Genomic DNA, 15,226 nt, shown 5'->3' on the forward strand with positions numbered 1-15,226 from the left:
GTTTCCAGATGTAAAGTTCAAGTATATAAGCTTGATCAAAGCTGGAATACTCAGGCCTGTTAGCTGGATTCAAGCTTGAAACAAACATCAAAGTTGGCAGAGTTCAAGCTATATTTCAAGCTTGACTTATCAAGTTTGGCTCCAGCTGTATCTATACACGTGGAATACAGCCTGGTATTTACAGCTTGTTTTAAGCTATATAATTATTAATCTGAATTTATTGAACCTAATTAATCAAATAAATATCAGAATGGAAATGGTGTGAAAAAAATTATCAAGACATGTATGTTTAAAACTTTTTATTTTCGAAGTGTTTAAAATTGTTTTATTTTAAAATTTAATTATTCTGAAGCCCCTCCGGTCCCCGCACACAGACCAGAGCAGGATCAAATATCGCTGACTTCTGCCGGTATAGGCTAATGATCCTGTAACAGGTAAAAGAAAATTTTAGCCATACATAAAAAATGTAAAAAGTTGAAACTGATCAACCTAAATATAATTTTTGCCCCAGATTAGCAAAATAACTTCAAACTAACTGATGTAGTAAGAATCATTAACTAGTATAAACGTCACTGAGTAAGCAGCTCAATAGATTCATCCTTCATAGTACAGCCCAGATCCAAAATTTGCCACCACTTACCATGAAAAGTAATGTTACACTTATTATGAATATGCTTAACTTTTGCCAAGCATGAGTCACAAGAAATTTTGTATCCATCATCACAGAAAGAATTAACAGCTTCAACAAAATCTCTCAAGACTGGTGGCCTAATAACAGACTGCAACTCTGATTTTACTGTTGCCCCAACTTTAAGATTTCTTTGACTTGAATTTCTTGAGTATGTTTACTTTGTGAAAGAGTGTCATACTAATGGGAAGAAATTTCATATTACCGCGATTAAAGAGCAGTCAAAGCTACATAAATAAAAAAGACTGACACCTATGTAGTGACTGTTCTTGATGTACTTTTTCCCGTTCACCTTGTCATTACTATTTGTATTCGCAAAGAAACTTTTCACACTTCACGATTATTCATTCATAGTGCAACACACGCGAGTACTTACAAGTAAACAAATGTAATATATATATATATATATTTAAAAAGAAAGATGATGAGACTTACCAAACAAAAGCGCTGGCAGGTCGATAGACACACAAACAAACACAAACATACACACAAAATTCAAGCTTTCGCAACACACTGTTGTCTCATCAGGAAAGAGGGAAGGAGAGGGAAAGATGAAAGGATGTGGGTTTTAAGGGAGAGGGTAAGGAGTCATTCCAGTCCCGGGAGTGGAAAGACTTACCTTAGGGGGAAAAAAGGACGGGTATACACGGGTATATACGGGTATATATATATGCGAGATTTTTAAAAGGTAAAATAACATTAAGTTTTAATTTATTGTTGCCACGTACTAGAGAGCTAGTTTAAAATGACCTCTGTTTGCTGAACAACTTGTAATATGTATTCTTAGCTGGTAATCCATTTCACTTTCATCCAGGCTCAATTTTTCTACGTAAAAGAATATGATATTTCTTTACGTTACGTAATAATATTTAACATTTGTAATATTAACGTACCGCTAGAGAAAAATGCACCAATGTACCTGTAATACACTATATATCCTCTTCAGACCCGGTGTAGCAGTAAGGCAGGAGACGCCACACACTTACCAAACTATTTTACAGTATAAAACAAACTTCACAACAGTCAACAATCATTAACGCTCGTCACAAAGGTAAAATGGCCGTAAACCTAGCAAAGTCAGTGCAAGGCTTATAAACGCTTGTGGTGCTTCCCGTAGACGTCTATGGAAGCTATGCTGCGCGCGCATCTGCTGTACAGCCTTCCAGGGAAATTACAGTTTATTTCAAGCTTGGGAAAATTATTTTAATTCAAGCTAAATTTTTACAGCTTGATGTAAACTGAAGAACAGGTTGATTTTTCAATCTTGAATTTTCAACTGAACCTAAACTCAATATCCACCTTGAAATAAGCTGTGTAACAGGTTGATTTTTCAATCTTGAATTTTCAACTCAACCTAAACTCAATATCCACCTTGAAATAAGCTTGAGTGCTAGCTGGGAGCTGTATCGGTAGTAGCAGCATGCAACCAGATGCAACGAGAAAAATTTTTCTCGCGCGCCCTAGCTGCCAGATTCGCGCTTGCACAGAGTTGTCTGAGTTGTAGTGGGGAGGGGGTTAGTTGGTTGGTTGGTTTGTTGGATTAAAGGGACCAGACTGCTACGGTCATCAGTCCCGAAGGGGGTTAGTCCCTACGTGACCCGTGTTTACGTTAAGTGATTTCGCCGCTTCTCTTCGTGTACAGCTCCCACGTCAAATGAAAACAAAACGGATTTCTGTGGCCGGGAGCTATCAAGTGAATTAAAATACATTCACATAATTATGGAGGACAAAAATATATTATTAATTTCAGTTTTCTGATTTTATTTTCTTTCCAAGTTAGTAGCAGGCAAGCATTAATCGCCTTGCAGAAGAATGAAGTTATTTTTGCAAGTTTGCTAAAGAAATTCCACTGAGGCAATCATTTTATTTGAAACGAAGTGTTTCATTCTACAGTATTGGCTAGTTCCAACTGTTCGATGAATTTCAAGTGCACTTTATCATCTTCTGCCATGTATGGCATTATGCCATGATAAAGAAGCAAACATGAGATCGTAGAGTACTGGTACTCCAAGAAAATTTACATCCCAAAAACCACACTGAAAAGCTTAATATCAGATGGAACCTACTTCATTGTGAATCTGGAAAAAGCCAATTTGCACTTCAAGCCGAATTATGCATTTTAGTATGGTTTACGAAATTTCGACGCTCTTTGGAGTATCCTCTGATGCCCTGTTTCTTTTATGGTGTAATGTAAGCTCTCTTAGTGCTTTATACACATGAACATGCGGGCTTCATACACCACTGCAGTTGCACATGCACAATAATGCATTTTCTGGCGCTGTCTGGCAACTGGTAAATCGAACCTATTTCTAACAGTATTGCGAACGGTGGTTAGAAAAGCGTTACTTTCAAAGTAAATGTCTTTTTACGCAAGATGAATTACGTTTCGTGTGAGAAAGTGGGATGGATATCTAAATCACAGAGCGTTCGAAACTGAACAGTTTGAGGACCAGCCACTTACAAGAATTTCGAGCCTAGGCATTTATGTCATAATTTTAAATTTGCTGGCACATTTGTGTGATGTATCTTAAAGTATAACACACGCAAAAAAGATCAATATTACATGTGAAAGCTTTGCTTCTATTGTAGCGTGTTAATCTTAGAGACCAATATTATATGTGAAAGCTTAGCTTTTCTTGTAGATATACGGTACTGTGTACATTAATGTAAACCGTTAACTTTTCCTCTTGTGTGTTCGCACTATGTAACCAGTAATCTTGCTATTGGCTGACTATAACACGTGTCCTATGCTCTGAATAGCTGCTGTCATCGGCTGGTGAGAACTCATGGCTTGAGATATGACTCGCTTACAAAAGGACATTGCAACCTCAGTTGCAACGTTCTGGAAACTAACGCGCTGTGTCTGGTGCAATTCGAATTTATACTTTCGTAGTACGAAATTATGCAGCGTAGATGTTGCTGCAAATCAAAGATCTTTCCAAAACTTCTCCCCTTTTTTTTTTTTATTAAAAGTCTCTCCAAAACTTCTCTGCTCTGTCTTTTTTTTTTTTTTCGGGAATTTCTATGCGATTAATAAAATGTTAACCATTCAAAGGATTGATAAGTTTTACAGTTCCGAGGGAAAATCTACGGAAAACCTACTGTCACTTCGCACAGAAAAAAGTGTATTTTCGCCCAGGAAAAAGCATATTTTTTAAACGGTATATCCGGGAGAAATCCGGGAATAATCCGAGAATTTTTTTTCCTTGTCCTCGTATACACCTTGTATTAGCAAAAGAAATTTAAACTCAATATTTGTAAAATGTTTGTAACAATAATTCTATCTCATGTAATGCATACTCCATTTAAAATAGATTGTCCAATTGCTCAGTTATCCCTCCAAAGAATTACCACCTGTGCCTCATAAGCTGAGAAGTGAAATTCATGCAGGGAGCTAATTAAATAAATTTATTTTATTGCATTTTAAAATATTATTTTGTAAGAACTCTTAGAATATATGGGTACAAACTTAAACACTGACTTTGATGAATATTATTTGTCAAAGTTTTGATGGTCACATTCTACGAAATTGTATTGTCTTTGCACATTTCCATTCTGAAGACATTGAACTTACAGGTATTCTTAGTCTTTCTAGGGCCAGTTAATATGAATGTGGACAAACAAGTTTTCTTTCTTCTCGTGACAAGAGAAGATCACAATACTTCTGGAGAAACATTTCAGAAATGTACTTCTCAGTGATACCCATAGCTTTTAAATTGTAATTTTTAGGAAAGATGACACATAAGCGTTGCAGATGTCTTTTGGACAAAGCCTTCTTCAGAAAGGGCAAAACATAGAAAAACACACAAATTCACACAAGGAAGCACTCCTCATGCAAACATGACTGCCATCTCCAGTAGCTCGGACTGGAATGTGCTTGCTTTTGTGAATGTGTGTTTGTTTCCTTTTCTGAAGAAGGCCTTAGCCAATAGTTAAGTGTGTTACAGTCTTTTTGTTGTACCTGTCTGCAACTCAGTGTGCCATCTTTACAGTGAGTAGCAGTCTATTCTTTTTCTAATGTCATTGATATTCCAACCTGGAGTTTCCATTGTTTGAGACTTAACAATACCAGAGAAGGAAAGTTGCTACTCACCATGTAGCGGAGATGCTGAGTCGCAATAGGCACAACAAAAAGATTGACACAATTATCGCTTTCGGCCATTAAGGCCTTTGTCAGCAGCAGACACACATACACACTCACACAAACACGACTTTCACAAACTTCTGCAGTCTCACAGAGCTGAAACCACACTGCGAGCAGCAGCACCAGTGCATAATGGAAGTGGCGACTGGGTGGGTGTAAGGAGGAGGCTGGGGCGGGGAGGGGGAGGGATAGTATAGTGGGAGTAGCGAACAGTAAAGTGTTGCAGTTTAGACGGAGGGCAGAAGAGAAGGTGCATAGGGCGGGGGGGATAAGTAATGGAAAGGAGAGAAATAAAAAGAAATTAAAAGACTGGGTGTGGTGGTGAAATGACGGCTGTGTAGTGTTGGAATGGGGACAGGGAGGGGGCTGGATGGGTGAGGACAGTGACTAATGAATGTTGAGGCCAGGAGGGTTACGGGAACATAGGACGTATTGCAGGGAAAGTTCCCACTTGCACAATTCAGAAAAGCTGGTGTTGGTGGGAAGGATCCATATGGCACAGGCTGTGAAGCAGTCATTGAGATGAGGGATATCATGTTTGACAGCGTCTTCAGCAACAGGGTGGTCCACTTGTTTTTTGGCCACAGTTTGTCAGTGGCCATTCATGCGGACAGACTGCTTGTTGGTTGTCATGCCTACATAGAATGCAGCACAGTGGTTGCAGCTTAGCTTGTAAATCACATGACTGGTTTCACAGGTAGCCCTGCCTTTGATGGGATAGGTGATGTTAGTGACCGGACTGGAGTAGATGGTGGTAGGAGGATGTACGGGACAGGTCTGGCATCTAGGTCTATTACAGGGGTATGAGCCATGAGGTAAGGGATTGGGAACAGGGGTTGTGTAAAGATAGACGAGTATATTGTGTAGGTTTGGTGGATGGTGGAATACCACGGTAGGAGGAGTGGGAAGGATAGTGGGCAGGACATTTCTCATTTCAGGGCACAACGAGAGGTAGTGAAAACCCTGGCGGAGAATGTAATTCAGTTGCTCCAGTCCTGTATGGTACTGAGTTATGAGGGGAATGCTCCTCTGTGGCCGGACTGTGGGACTTCAGGAGATGGTGGAAAACTGGAAAGATAAGGCACGGGAGATTTGTTTTTGTACAAGGATGGGAGGATAATTACAGTCAGTGAAGGCTTCTGTGAGACCCTCGGTATATTTTGAGAGGGACTGCTCGTCACTGCAGATGTACGAAAGGGATTTCTTGGTATGGAATGGGGGGCAGCTGTTGAAGTGGAGGTATTGCTGGTGGTTAGTAGGTTTGATATGGATGGAGGTAATGATGTAGCCATCTCTGAGGTGAAGGTCAACATCTGGGAAGGTGGCTTGTTGGGTTGGCCGGCCGAGGTGGCCAAGCGGTTCTAGGCGCTTTAGTCTGGAACTGCATGAGCACTACGGTCGCAGGTTCAAATCCTGCCTCAGGCATGGATGTGTGTGATGTCCTTAGGTTAGTTAGGTTTAAGTAGTTCTAAGTTCTAGGGGACTGATGACCACAGATGTTAAGTCCCATAGTGCTCAGAGCCATTTTTTTTGTTGGGTTGAGTAGGACCAGGTGAAGCAAATGGGGGAGAAGTTGTTGAGGTTCTGGGGGAATGTGAATAAGGTGTCTTCACCTTCGATCCAGATAGCAAAGATGTCATCAATGAATCAGAACCAGGTGAGGGGTTTAGGATTCTGGGCTTTTAGGAAGGATTCCTCTAGGTGGCCCATGAATAGGTTAGCATAGGATGGTGCCATGTGGGTGCCTATAGCCATACTGTGGATTTGTTTGTAGGTAATGCCTTCAAGGGAGAAGTAATTGTGGGTGAGGATATAGTTGGTCATGGAGACTGGGAAGGAGTTTGTTGGTTTGGAATCCATAGGGCGTCTGGAAAGGTAGTGTTTGGCAGCAGTCAGGCCATGGGCATTAGGAATGTTAGTGTACAGGCAGGTGGCATCAATAGTGATGAGCAGGGCACCATATGGTAAAGGGACAGGAACTGTGGACAGTTGGTCGAGAAAATGGTTGGTATCTTTTATATAGGAGGATAGGTTGCGGGTAATAGGTTGAAGGTGTTGGTCTACGAGAGCAGAGGTTCTCTCAGTGGGGGCACAGTAACCGGCCACAATTTAGCGTCCTGGGTGGTTTGTTTCATGGACTTTAGAAAGCATGTAGCAGGTGGGAGTGTGGGGAGTGGTAGGGGTAAGTAGAGAGATGAACTTGGGGGAGAGGTTCTGGGATGGGCCTAAGGATTTGAGTAGTGACTGGAGATCCTGCTGGGTTACTGGAATGGGATCACTGTGGCATTGTTTGTAGATGGAAGTATCTGACAGCTGATGGGGTCTTTCTGTCAAGTAATCCTTGCAGTTCAAAACAACAATGGTGGAGCCTTTGTCAGTAGGTAGGATTATAAGTTCAGGATCAGTTTTTAGATGGTGGACTGTGGATGTAAGGTTAGTTTGCATATTGGGGGCTTGGGGAATGATGTTAAGGCAAGGTTGGAGGTTAAGAAATTCTGGAAAGTTAATAGGCAGTGGTTTAGAGGCAGTGGGGGCGGATCACAGTTGGATGGATGAATGAACTGAGTTAGGCAAGGTTCAATATTGGTCTTTGGTTGAGCCTGATTGGTCGGGCTGCTGGCAAATAAGTGTTTCCACTGTAGGGACCAGGAGAAGGAGAGAAGGTCTTTAACTAGTCCTGCATGGTTGAATTTGGGATTGGGGCAAAAGGTGAGGCCTTTGGAAAGGACTGATATTTCTGTGGGACTAAGGCTTCTGGAGGGAAGGTTCATAACAGTGTTGCGGGTCCGTTTAGGTTCTTGGTTCTGTGTGGTGTTGGGAGGGAGTTTTGGAGGGTGAGGTAAGTGTAGTAGGTCTACGAGACAGGGTTTGACAGCTATGAGGGGGCATGGGGGAGGTTGTTGTAGAAGTGGTGGACAGTGGTAATCCAAGGCGGGAATAGGAAGTGAATAGGACGGAGAGCTTTTTGAGGTGGCGTTGTGCATGTTGCTCAAGTTCCTGCAGGGCAAGAGTTTCAATGTGTGTTATGGGTTCCAGGGATTTGGGATTTCGTAGCAGGAGAATTTTGCGGATGGAGAGAAGGTACTGAAAGAAGGATTGCGCTTCGTTGAAATGGTTTTGCAGGATTACGTTGGTGAGGGCTAAGGATTGGCGGAATATGAACAGGTGGAGGTCATTGTGGAAAGAGGGGTGGCAACCAGAGATAGGTAATTTGATGGTAAGGCCATTAGAGGGGATTTCATGAGCCAAGCAACAATGCAGGAACAGTATGTGGGACTGGGATCTGGCTAGGGATAAGGAAAATTTTCTGTATTGACGCAGATGGAAGGAGCAAGGATCCATGGTGGTGCAAAAAATGCGAAAAATTACGTAAGAAAGTAGAATTACATCCGAAAAATTGCGCAAAAATACACCCAAATGTGTGTGAAAAGTACAAAAAGGACGAAATGGATGCACAAGGGGGAAAAAAACGAAATGAAATCTGAGGAAGACGACGATAGTGGAAAGCAAAAACTCACTAAAATTGGCGAGAAGTCACAAGGGTCAAAGTAGAGAATTACTAATCAATAATAAATATATGTATATTACTGTGGGTAGCAGGTTTGAGGGCCGATAAGTGTAAGGGGGATGGCAGATGTGACTGGATGACGTGGATTTAGTGGGTGCAAACAGGGATAGAATGGGGAAAGTGTGGGGGATGGGGAGAGGTTCGTAGGTAGAGATGTAAGATCGTGTGGCACTGGAAAAGTGCAGGAGATAACACGCAAAAATTCGGTAATTAACACAGGGAGCATGGTCAGTTTGAAGGTATAGGCTTCATTATATCGGCAGGAGTATTGTGGGACCTAAGATGCTGCACTAACAATCAGTGTGGTCTTGAAGCTGTCTGCTGCATGCGGCCGAGACAGTTGATACGGTGTGGCTCATAAGTAGAGAGTGCAGTACAGTTTGTAAGGCAACAAGAGAACCATGGCTACTGCTGACAAAGGCCTTAATGGCCTTTTAGAAGCTGTGCTGCTTTTTGTTTCACATTGGAGTATTTCAACCCAGTAAATTTTAACATGCTGTTCATAGTAGTTGTAGCATGAAATGGATCAAGCCATTAGGTCTTTTCAGGGCAGAAAATAGAATAGAGGATAATATTTCTATTTGCCTTTCAGTATTTTTCACACAACTGGCTTTATCAAAATTCACAGTGGTGTCAAGTTTTATGCAATAATCAATTACATATACAGAAAATAGCAAGCTTATTTAAGAACTGAAAGATTTTCTTCATCAGTCAGGAAAAACGTATACTTCAGTGATTAGTTTCTAGGGATTCTTCAGTTGAATAGAATTCACTGTATTTAAACCAAGTTTGTAATACACTCTTATATTTATTTGATAGTACTGCATGAGCTGAGTATGGTAGCTTATTGAAAAACCTTATATTCAAGTATTTATAGTTAGTATGGACTACAGCAAGTCTTGAGGAAGGTAAATCCAATAAATGTTTATTTATTGCACATCCCATCTTATGTTGAATTTTTCCATATTTGTGATACATCAAACAGTTAGCACTTGTAGTTTTACTGTTTTATTTTCATTTTCAGTTACGTTTAAATTAAAAATTATTTCTTCTGTGTGTGTGTGTGTGTGTGTGTGTGTCTGAGAGGGAGGGTTTTTTTTTTTTCCGCAGCTCATTGGCATGGCACCAGTGATTAGTCATTTGCATCATTTTCGTGTTCTCAGCTAGTACACTTAGTAAAGTCTCTCCTTTTGATATTAATGTCATGTCATCAGCACATAGTATGTTTTTACATGGTATATAATTTGAAAAGTTATTAATGTAGGCAGCAAACAGGAAAGGCCCAAGAACAGAGCCTTGGGGTATTCCTCTTTTTATTGGGAGTATTTCTGACCTCTGCTTACTTGCATATACAATCTATAATCTATTAGCTAAATAAGATTTGAATAAACTGAGTGATTTACCTTCTGTGCCATAATATTCAGACGTTCTGATGATTATGACATGTGACACAGTCAAATGTTTTGCTTAAATCAATAAGTGCTCAAAATATAGATAGCTTTTTTTCATACACTTCATAAACATTATTTACCAAAGCTTCAACTGCTTTTATGGTTGATAGATGTTTATGCATATAATTTTTTAGTATCTTGGATGTGATTGGTACTATTGAAATGGGTCTGTAGTTATTTGGGAAGTTTTTATCACCATTTTTATTTACAGATCATACAACTTTGAGCTTAAGACATTCTGGGAAAATTCCTTCATCTAGTACTCTGTTAGACAGTGAAAGAAGTGGCATTTTGTTTTCCTTTGCTATACACTTTATGATGAAATTACTGAGTCCAAAATAATCTTCTGTTTTGGAATTGCTTAGTTTATGCATCGATTTATGAATCTCATTTAAAGTGATTGGGGTCTATGTAAATTTCTCACTTGTTTGTTTTGCATAAGTTAACAGGGCTTGAGCATCTAATGCAGAATTATTGAGTGGAGTGGTAGTCCTGGCAATATTTATAAATTATTCATTGGGTGTATCACAGTCAGTAGGGATACAGTTTTCTTTATTGTTATGATTAATTTCAATTTTGTATGTAATCCAGTTTATTGATATTGTAATGCAATTATTTACTGTGCTTCACAAAATATGCTATAATAGGTCAGTCATTTGACAGAGTGTGCAAAAATGCCACACTCAGGAAGCTAAGCAGTTACAAACATGTTCAGATATCTTTATCAAAACTGGTGCAGAAATTAAGTATTTATGTGCAGCTGACTAGGTATGTGGTACCTCTCAGAAATATTAATGCCATATGTTCCATCAGTATATGTGCACACCCACATCCTTTTTTCAGCACTTTAAAATAGAAAATAGATGTGAGTATAATGTATGTACCTTTATTACAAAACAATATGAAGATTCAGTTCCCCAAAAACCTATAGATAAAGTCAAATACGATGTAACATTCAATTGTATATATATTTATCCTCTTTTCCATTTTGGAAGTAATGTCATGCAGAGAATTAACCAATTTTGGGCTTTATTATTTGTAGGAAGAGCAAGAGATGCACCTGAAGAAAAACCAGCATTCCTACACGGTCTGAGAGATGTTACAGTGGAGGAAGGTGACAGTCTCACTTTGACTGCTCCATTTATTGGAAATCCAATACCAGATGTGGCGTGGAGCAAAGATGGAACGTCTCTTTCACCATCCGATCGTATCCTGTTAACATGTGATGGAAGGAAGGTAATTAGAACTTTTGATCCAACTATATCATCCCACACTTCGAAAAACTGCATATTATAAAATGCTGTACATTAAACTCAGTTCATGAAAACAACATACATTTTCATGTTCTCTCACTTATGATCATTGTGTTAATGTGAAAAGATTGCTGTAAGATGCAGAAACAAGATTTATTTATTTATTTTTATTATTTATTATTTTTTTTAATCCAGGTAAGATGTGGTTTATTAGACCTGTCACATATAGGACCATGGCCTTGTGAGGATCTGTATTTTCACACATCATACTGTATTTAGTATTTTCTAGGCTTATTTTTTTTTTAGTTTGGTTCCATATTGGGTATTAATAGTTACTCACCAACAACTAGTTAAACTAACACACCCATTTGGTCAACAGTGCTCTGAGATGCAGATTCTGTGATGTATGTGTTTCAATAAAATAGGATATAAGCAGATAGATAAAAAATCTACTCACCAAGTCGCAGCATGAGGATACATATAAAGCTTTCAGAGCCAGTGGCTCCTTCTCCCAGCAGAAGAGTTGAAGGGGAAGGGAGAGGGATGAAGGAAAATGACTGGATAGGTTAAGGAAAAGGGATAGAGTTTGGAAAAGTCATCCAGAACCCCTAGTCAGGGGAGACTTACCAGATGGGATGAGAAGGAAATACACTCCTGGAAATTGAAATAAGAACACCGTGAATTCATTGTCCCAGGAAGGGGAAACTTTATTGACACATTCCTGGGGTCAGATACATCACATGATCACACTGACAGAACCACAGGCACATAGACACAGGCAACAGAGCATGCACAATGTCGGCACTAGTACAGTGTATATCCACCTTTCGCAGCAATGCAGGCTGCTATTCTCCCATGGAGACGATCGTAGAGATGCTGGATGTAGTCCTGTGGAACGGCTTGCCATGCCATTTCCACCTGGCGCCTCAGTTGGACCAGCGTTCGTAGTGGACGTGCAGACCGCGTGGGACGACGCTTCATCCAGTCCCAAACATGCTCAATGGGGGACAGATCCGGAGATCTTGCTGGCCAGGGTAGTTGACTTACACCTTCTAGAGCACGTTGGGTGGCACGGGATACATGCGGACGTGCATTGTCCTGTTGGAACAGCAAGTTCCCTTGCCGGTCTAGGAATGGTAGAACGATGGGTTTGATGACGGTTTGGATGTACCGTGCACTATTCAGTGTCCCCTCGACGATCACCAGTGGTGTACGGCCAGTGTAGGAGATCGCTCCCCACACCATGATGCCGGGTGTTGGCCCTGTGTGCCTCGGTCGTATGCAGTCCTGATTGTGGCGCTCACCTGCACGGCGCCAAACACGCATACGACCATCATTGGCACTAAGGCAGAAGCGACTCTCATCGCTGAAGACGACACGTCTCCATTCGTCCCTCCATTCACGCCTGTCGCAACACCACTGGAGGCAGGCTGCACGATGTCGGGGCGTGAGCAGAAAACGGTCTAATGGTGTGCGGGACCGTAGCCCAGCTTCATGGAGACGGTTGCGAATGGTCCTCGCCGATACCCCAGGAGCAACAGTGTCCCTAATTTGCTGGGAAGTGGCGGTGCGGTCCCCTACGGCACTGCGTAGGATCCTACGGTCTTGGCGTGCATCCGTGCGTCGCTGCGGTCCGGTCCCAGGTCGACGGGCACGTGCACCTTCCGCCGACCACTGGCGACAACATCGATGTACTGTGGAGACCTCACGCCCCACGTGTTGAGCAATTCGGCGGTACGTCCACCCGGCCTCCCGCATGCCTACTATACGCCCTCGCTCAAAGTCCGTCAACTGCACATACGGTTCACGTCCATGCCGTCGCGGCATGCTACCAGTGTTAAAGACTGCGATGGAGCTCCGTATGCCACGGCAAACTGGCTGACACTGACGGCGGCGGTGCACAAATGCTGCGCAGCTAGCGCCATTCGACGGCCAACACCGCGGTTCCTGGTGTGTCCGCTGTGCCGTGCGTGTGATCATTGCTTGTACAGCCCTCTCGCAGTGTCCGGAGCAAATATGGTGGGTCTGACACACTGGTGTCAATGTGTTCTTTTTTCCATTTCCAGGAGTGTATAATAGGGATGAAATTGCACCCATCTTGAGATTATGGTATGTTTAATCATTTGTGCCATGTTTATAATATACCTGTAGTTTCACTGTGAAGAAATTCATTATGTTCAGAATGAATTTTCATACTGCAGCAAAGTGTGTGCTGCTCTGAATCTTTCTGGCAGATTAAAACTGTGTGCTGGACATGGACTTGAATGTAGGACCTTAGCCTTTCACGGAAATACTCTACCGACTGAGCTGCCCCAGCATGACTCACAGCTCACCCTAACAGCTTCTCCTTTGACAGTACCTCATTTCATACCTTCCAAACTTAACAGAAGGTATCCAGAATACCTAGCAAGGAATTGAGGTACTGGCAGAAGTGAAGCTGTGAGGATCTGTCATGAGTCATGCTTGGGTAATTCAATCCACAGAGCATTTGCCCATGAAAAGCAAGGATCCCAGGTTCGATTACTGGTCCAGCACACAATTTTAATCTGCTAGGAAGTTTCAAATTGGCACATACGCCACTGCGGAATGAGAATTCATTCTGTAAACTATACTCCAGGCTGTGGATCAGCCATGTCTCCACAATACCCTTTCTTACAAGAGGGCTAGTCCTGTAAAACATGCAGGAGAAGTTCTGTGAATTTTGGGAGGTAGGAAATGAGGTACTGATGGAAGTGAAGATGTGAGTTTGGGTCATGAATTGCACTTGGATAGCTCAGTTGGTAGAGCTGTTACATGTGAAAGATAAAAGATTTAAATCCCAGTCCGGCTCACAGTTTTAATGTACCAGGAAGTTTCAAATTCATTGTATGTTGGGGCATACAGGATTTTACTGAGTCAAAGTGTGGCTTGAATTGATCTTATGAGAAGGAACACTTTAAACAGTAAACAATACATTTTGTGTTAATCATTAATTATGCATATTGTAATATGCTAATGAAGAAATCTGTCAGAGACAGCAAAGGACTTGGAAGAGCAGTTGAACGGAATGGACAGTGTCTTGAAAGGAGGATATAAGATGAACATCAACAAAAGCAAAACGAGGATAATGGAATGTAGTCAAATTAAGTCGGGTGATGCTGAGGGAATTAGATTAGGAAATGAGACACTAAAAGTAGTAAAGGAGTTTTGCTATTTAGGGAGTAAAGTAACCGATGATGGTCGAAGTAGAGAGGATATAAAATGTAGACTGGCAATGGCAAGGAAAGCGTTTCTCAAGAAGAGAAATTTGTTAACATCGAATATAGATTTAGGTGTCAGGAAGTCGTTTCTGAAAGTATTTGTATGGAGTGTAGCCATGTATGGAAGTGAGACATGGACGATAACTAGTTTGGACAAGAAGAGAATAGAAGCTTTCGAAATGTGGTGCTACAGAAGAATGCTGAAGATAAGGTGGGTAGATCACGTAACTAATGAGGAGGTATTGTATAGGATTGGGGAGAAGAGAAGTTTGTGGCACAACTTGACTAGAAGAAGGGATCGGTTGGTAGGACATGTTCTGAGGCATCGAGGGATCACAAATTTAGCATTGGAGGGCAGCGTGGAGGGTAAAAATCGTAGAGGGAGACCAAGAGATCAATACACTAAGCAGATTCAGAAGGATGTAGGTTGCAGTAGGTACTGGGAGATGAAGAAGCTTGCACAGGATAGAGTAGCATGGAGAGCTGCATCAAACCAGTCTCAGGACTGAAGACCACAACAACAATGAAGAAATGTGCAATTGGCTGATTAGAGAAACAGGTGTGGGCAGGAGTAATGTAGCACTATTGCTAATATCTTCATGGAAATTTTATGCCCTGTTGCAGTATAGTGACAGCAGCTTTCTAATGTGGAAGATGAAGGAAAAGAATCTTATGATTTACTACTGAAGGGAAAATTTGATGGCCATCGGCATGATTTCCACCAAATTATCAGTTGGGATGAATGAATGTAGGCAGAGGGCAACTGGCAACACAATATCCTGTTGCAGAGGATGTGCTACAGCATGACAGCCATGACCTTGGTGCCTGTTGCACCACACATGCCATCAGGATTCTTCCACCAGACACCAGTTTCTCAGAACTC

General features: G+C 41.4%; 1 protein-coding gene across 1 annotated transcript in view; it reads left to right on the top strand.

Annotated features, from left to right (window-relative positions):
- Nucleotides 1–15,226, top strand: part of LOC126162232 (obscurin) — a 720,647-nt gene that overhangs the window by 513,677 nt on the left and 191,744 nt on the right. Inside the window, exon 37 of the mRNA XM_049918601.1 lies at nt 10,894–11,087. Within this exon, the coding sequence (XP_049774558.1) occupies nt 10,894–11,087 (194 nt within the window). The remainder of the gene's footprint in view (nt 1–10,893; nt 11,088–15,226) is intronic.

Source organism: Schistocerca cancellata, chromosome 2, assembly GCF_023864275.1.
Source record: "Schistocerca cancellata isolate TAMUIC-IGC-003103 chromosome 2, iqSchCanc2.1, whole genome shotgun sequence".
NCBI lineage: Eukaryota > Metazoa > Arthropoda > Insecta > Orthoptera > Acrididae > Schistocerca > Schistocerca cancellata.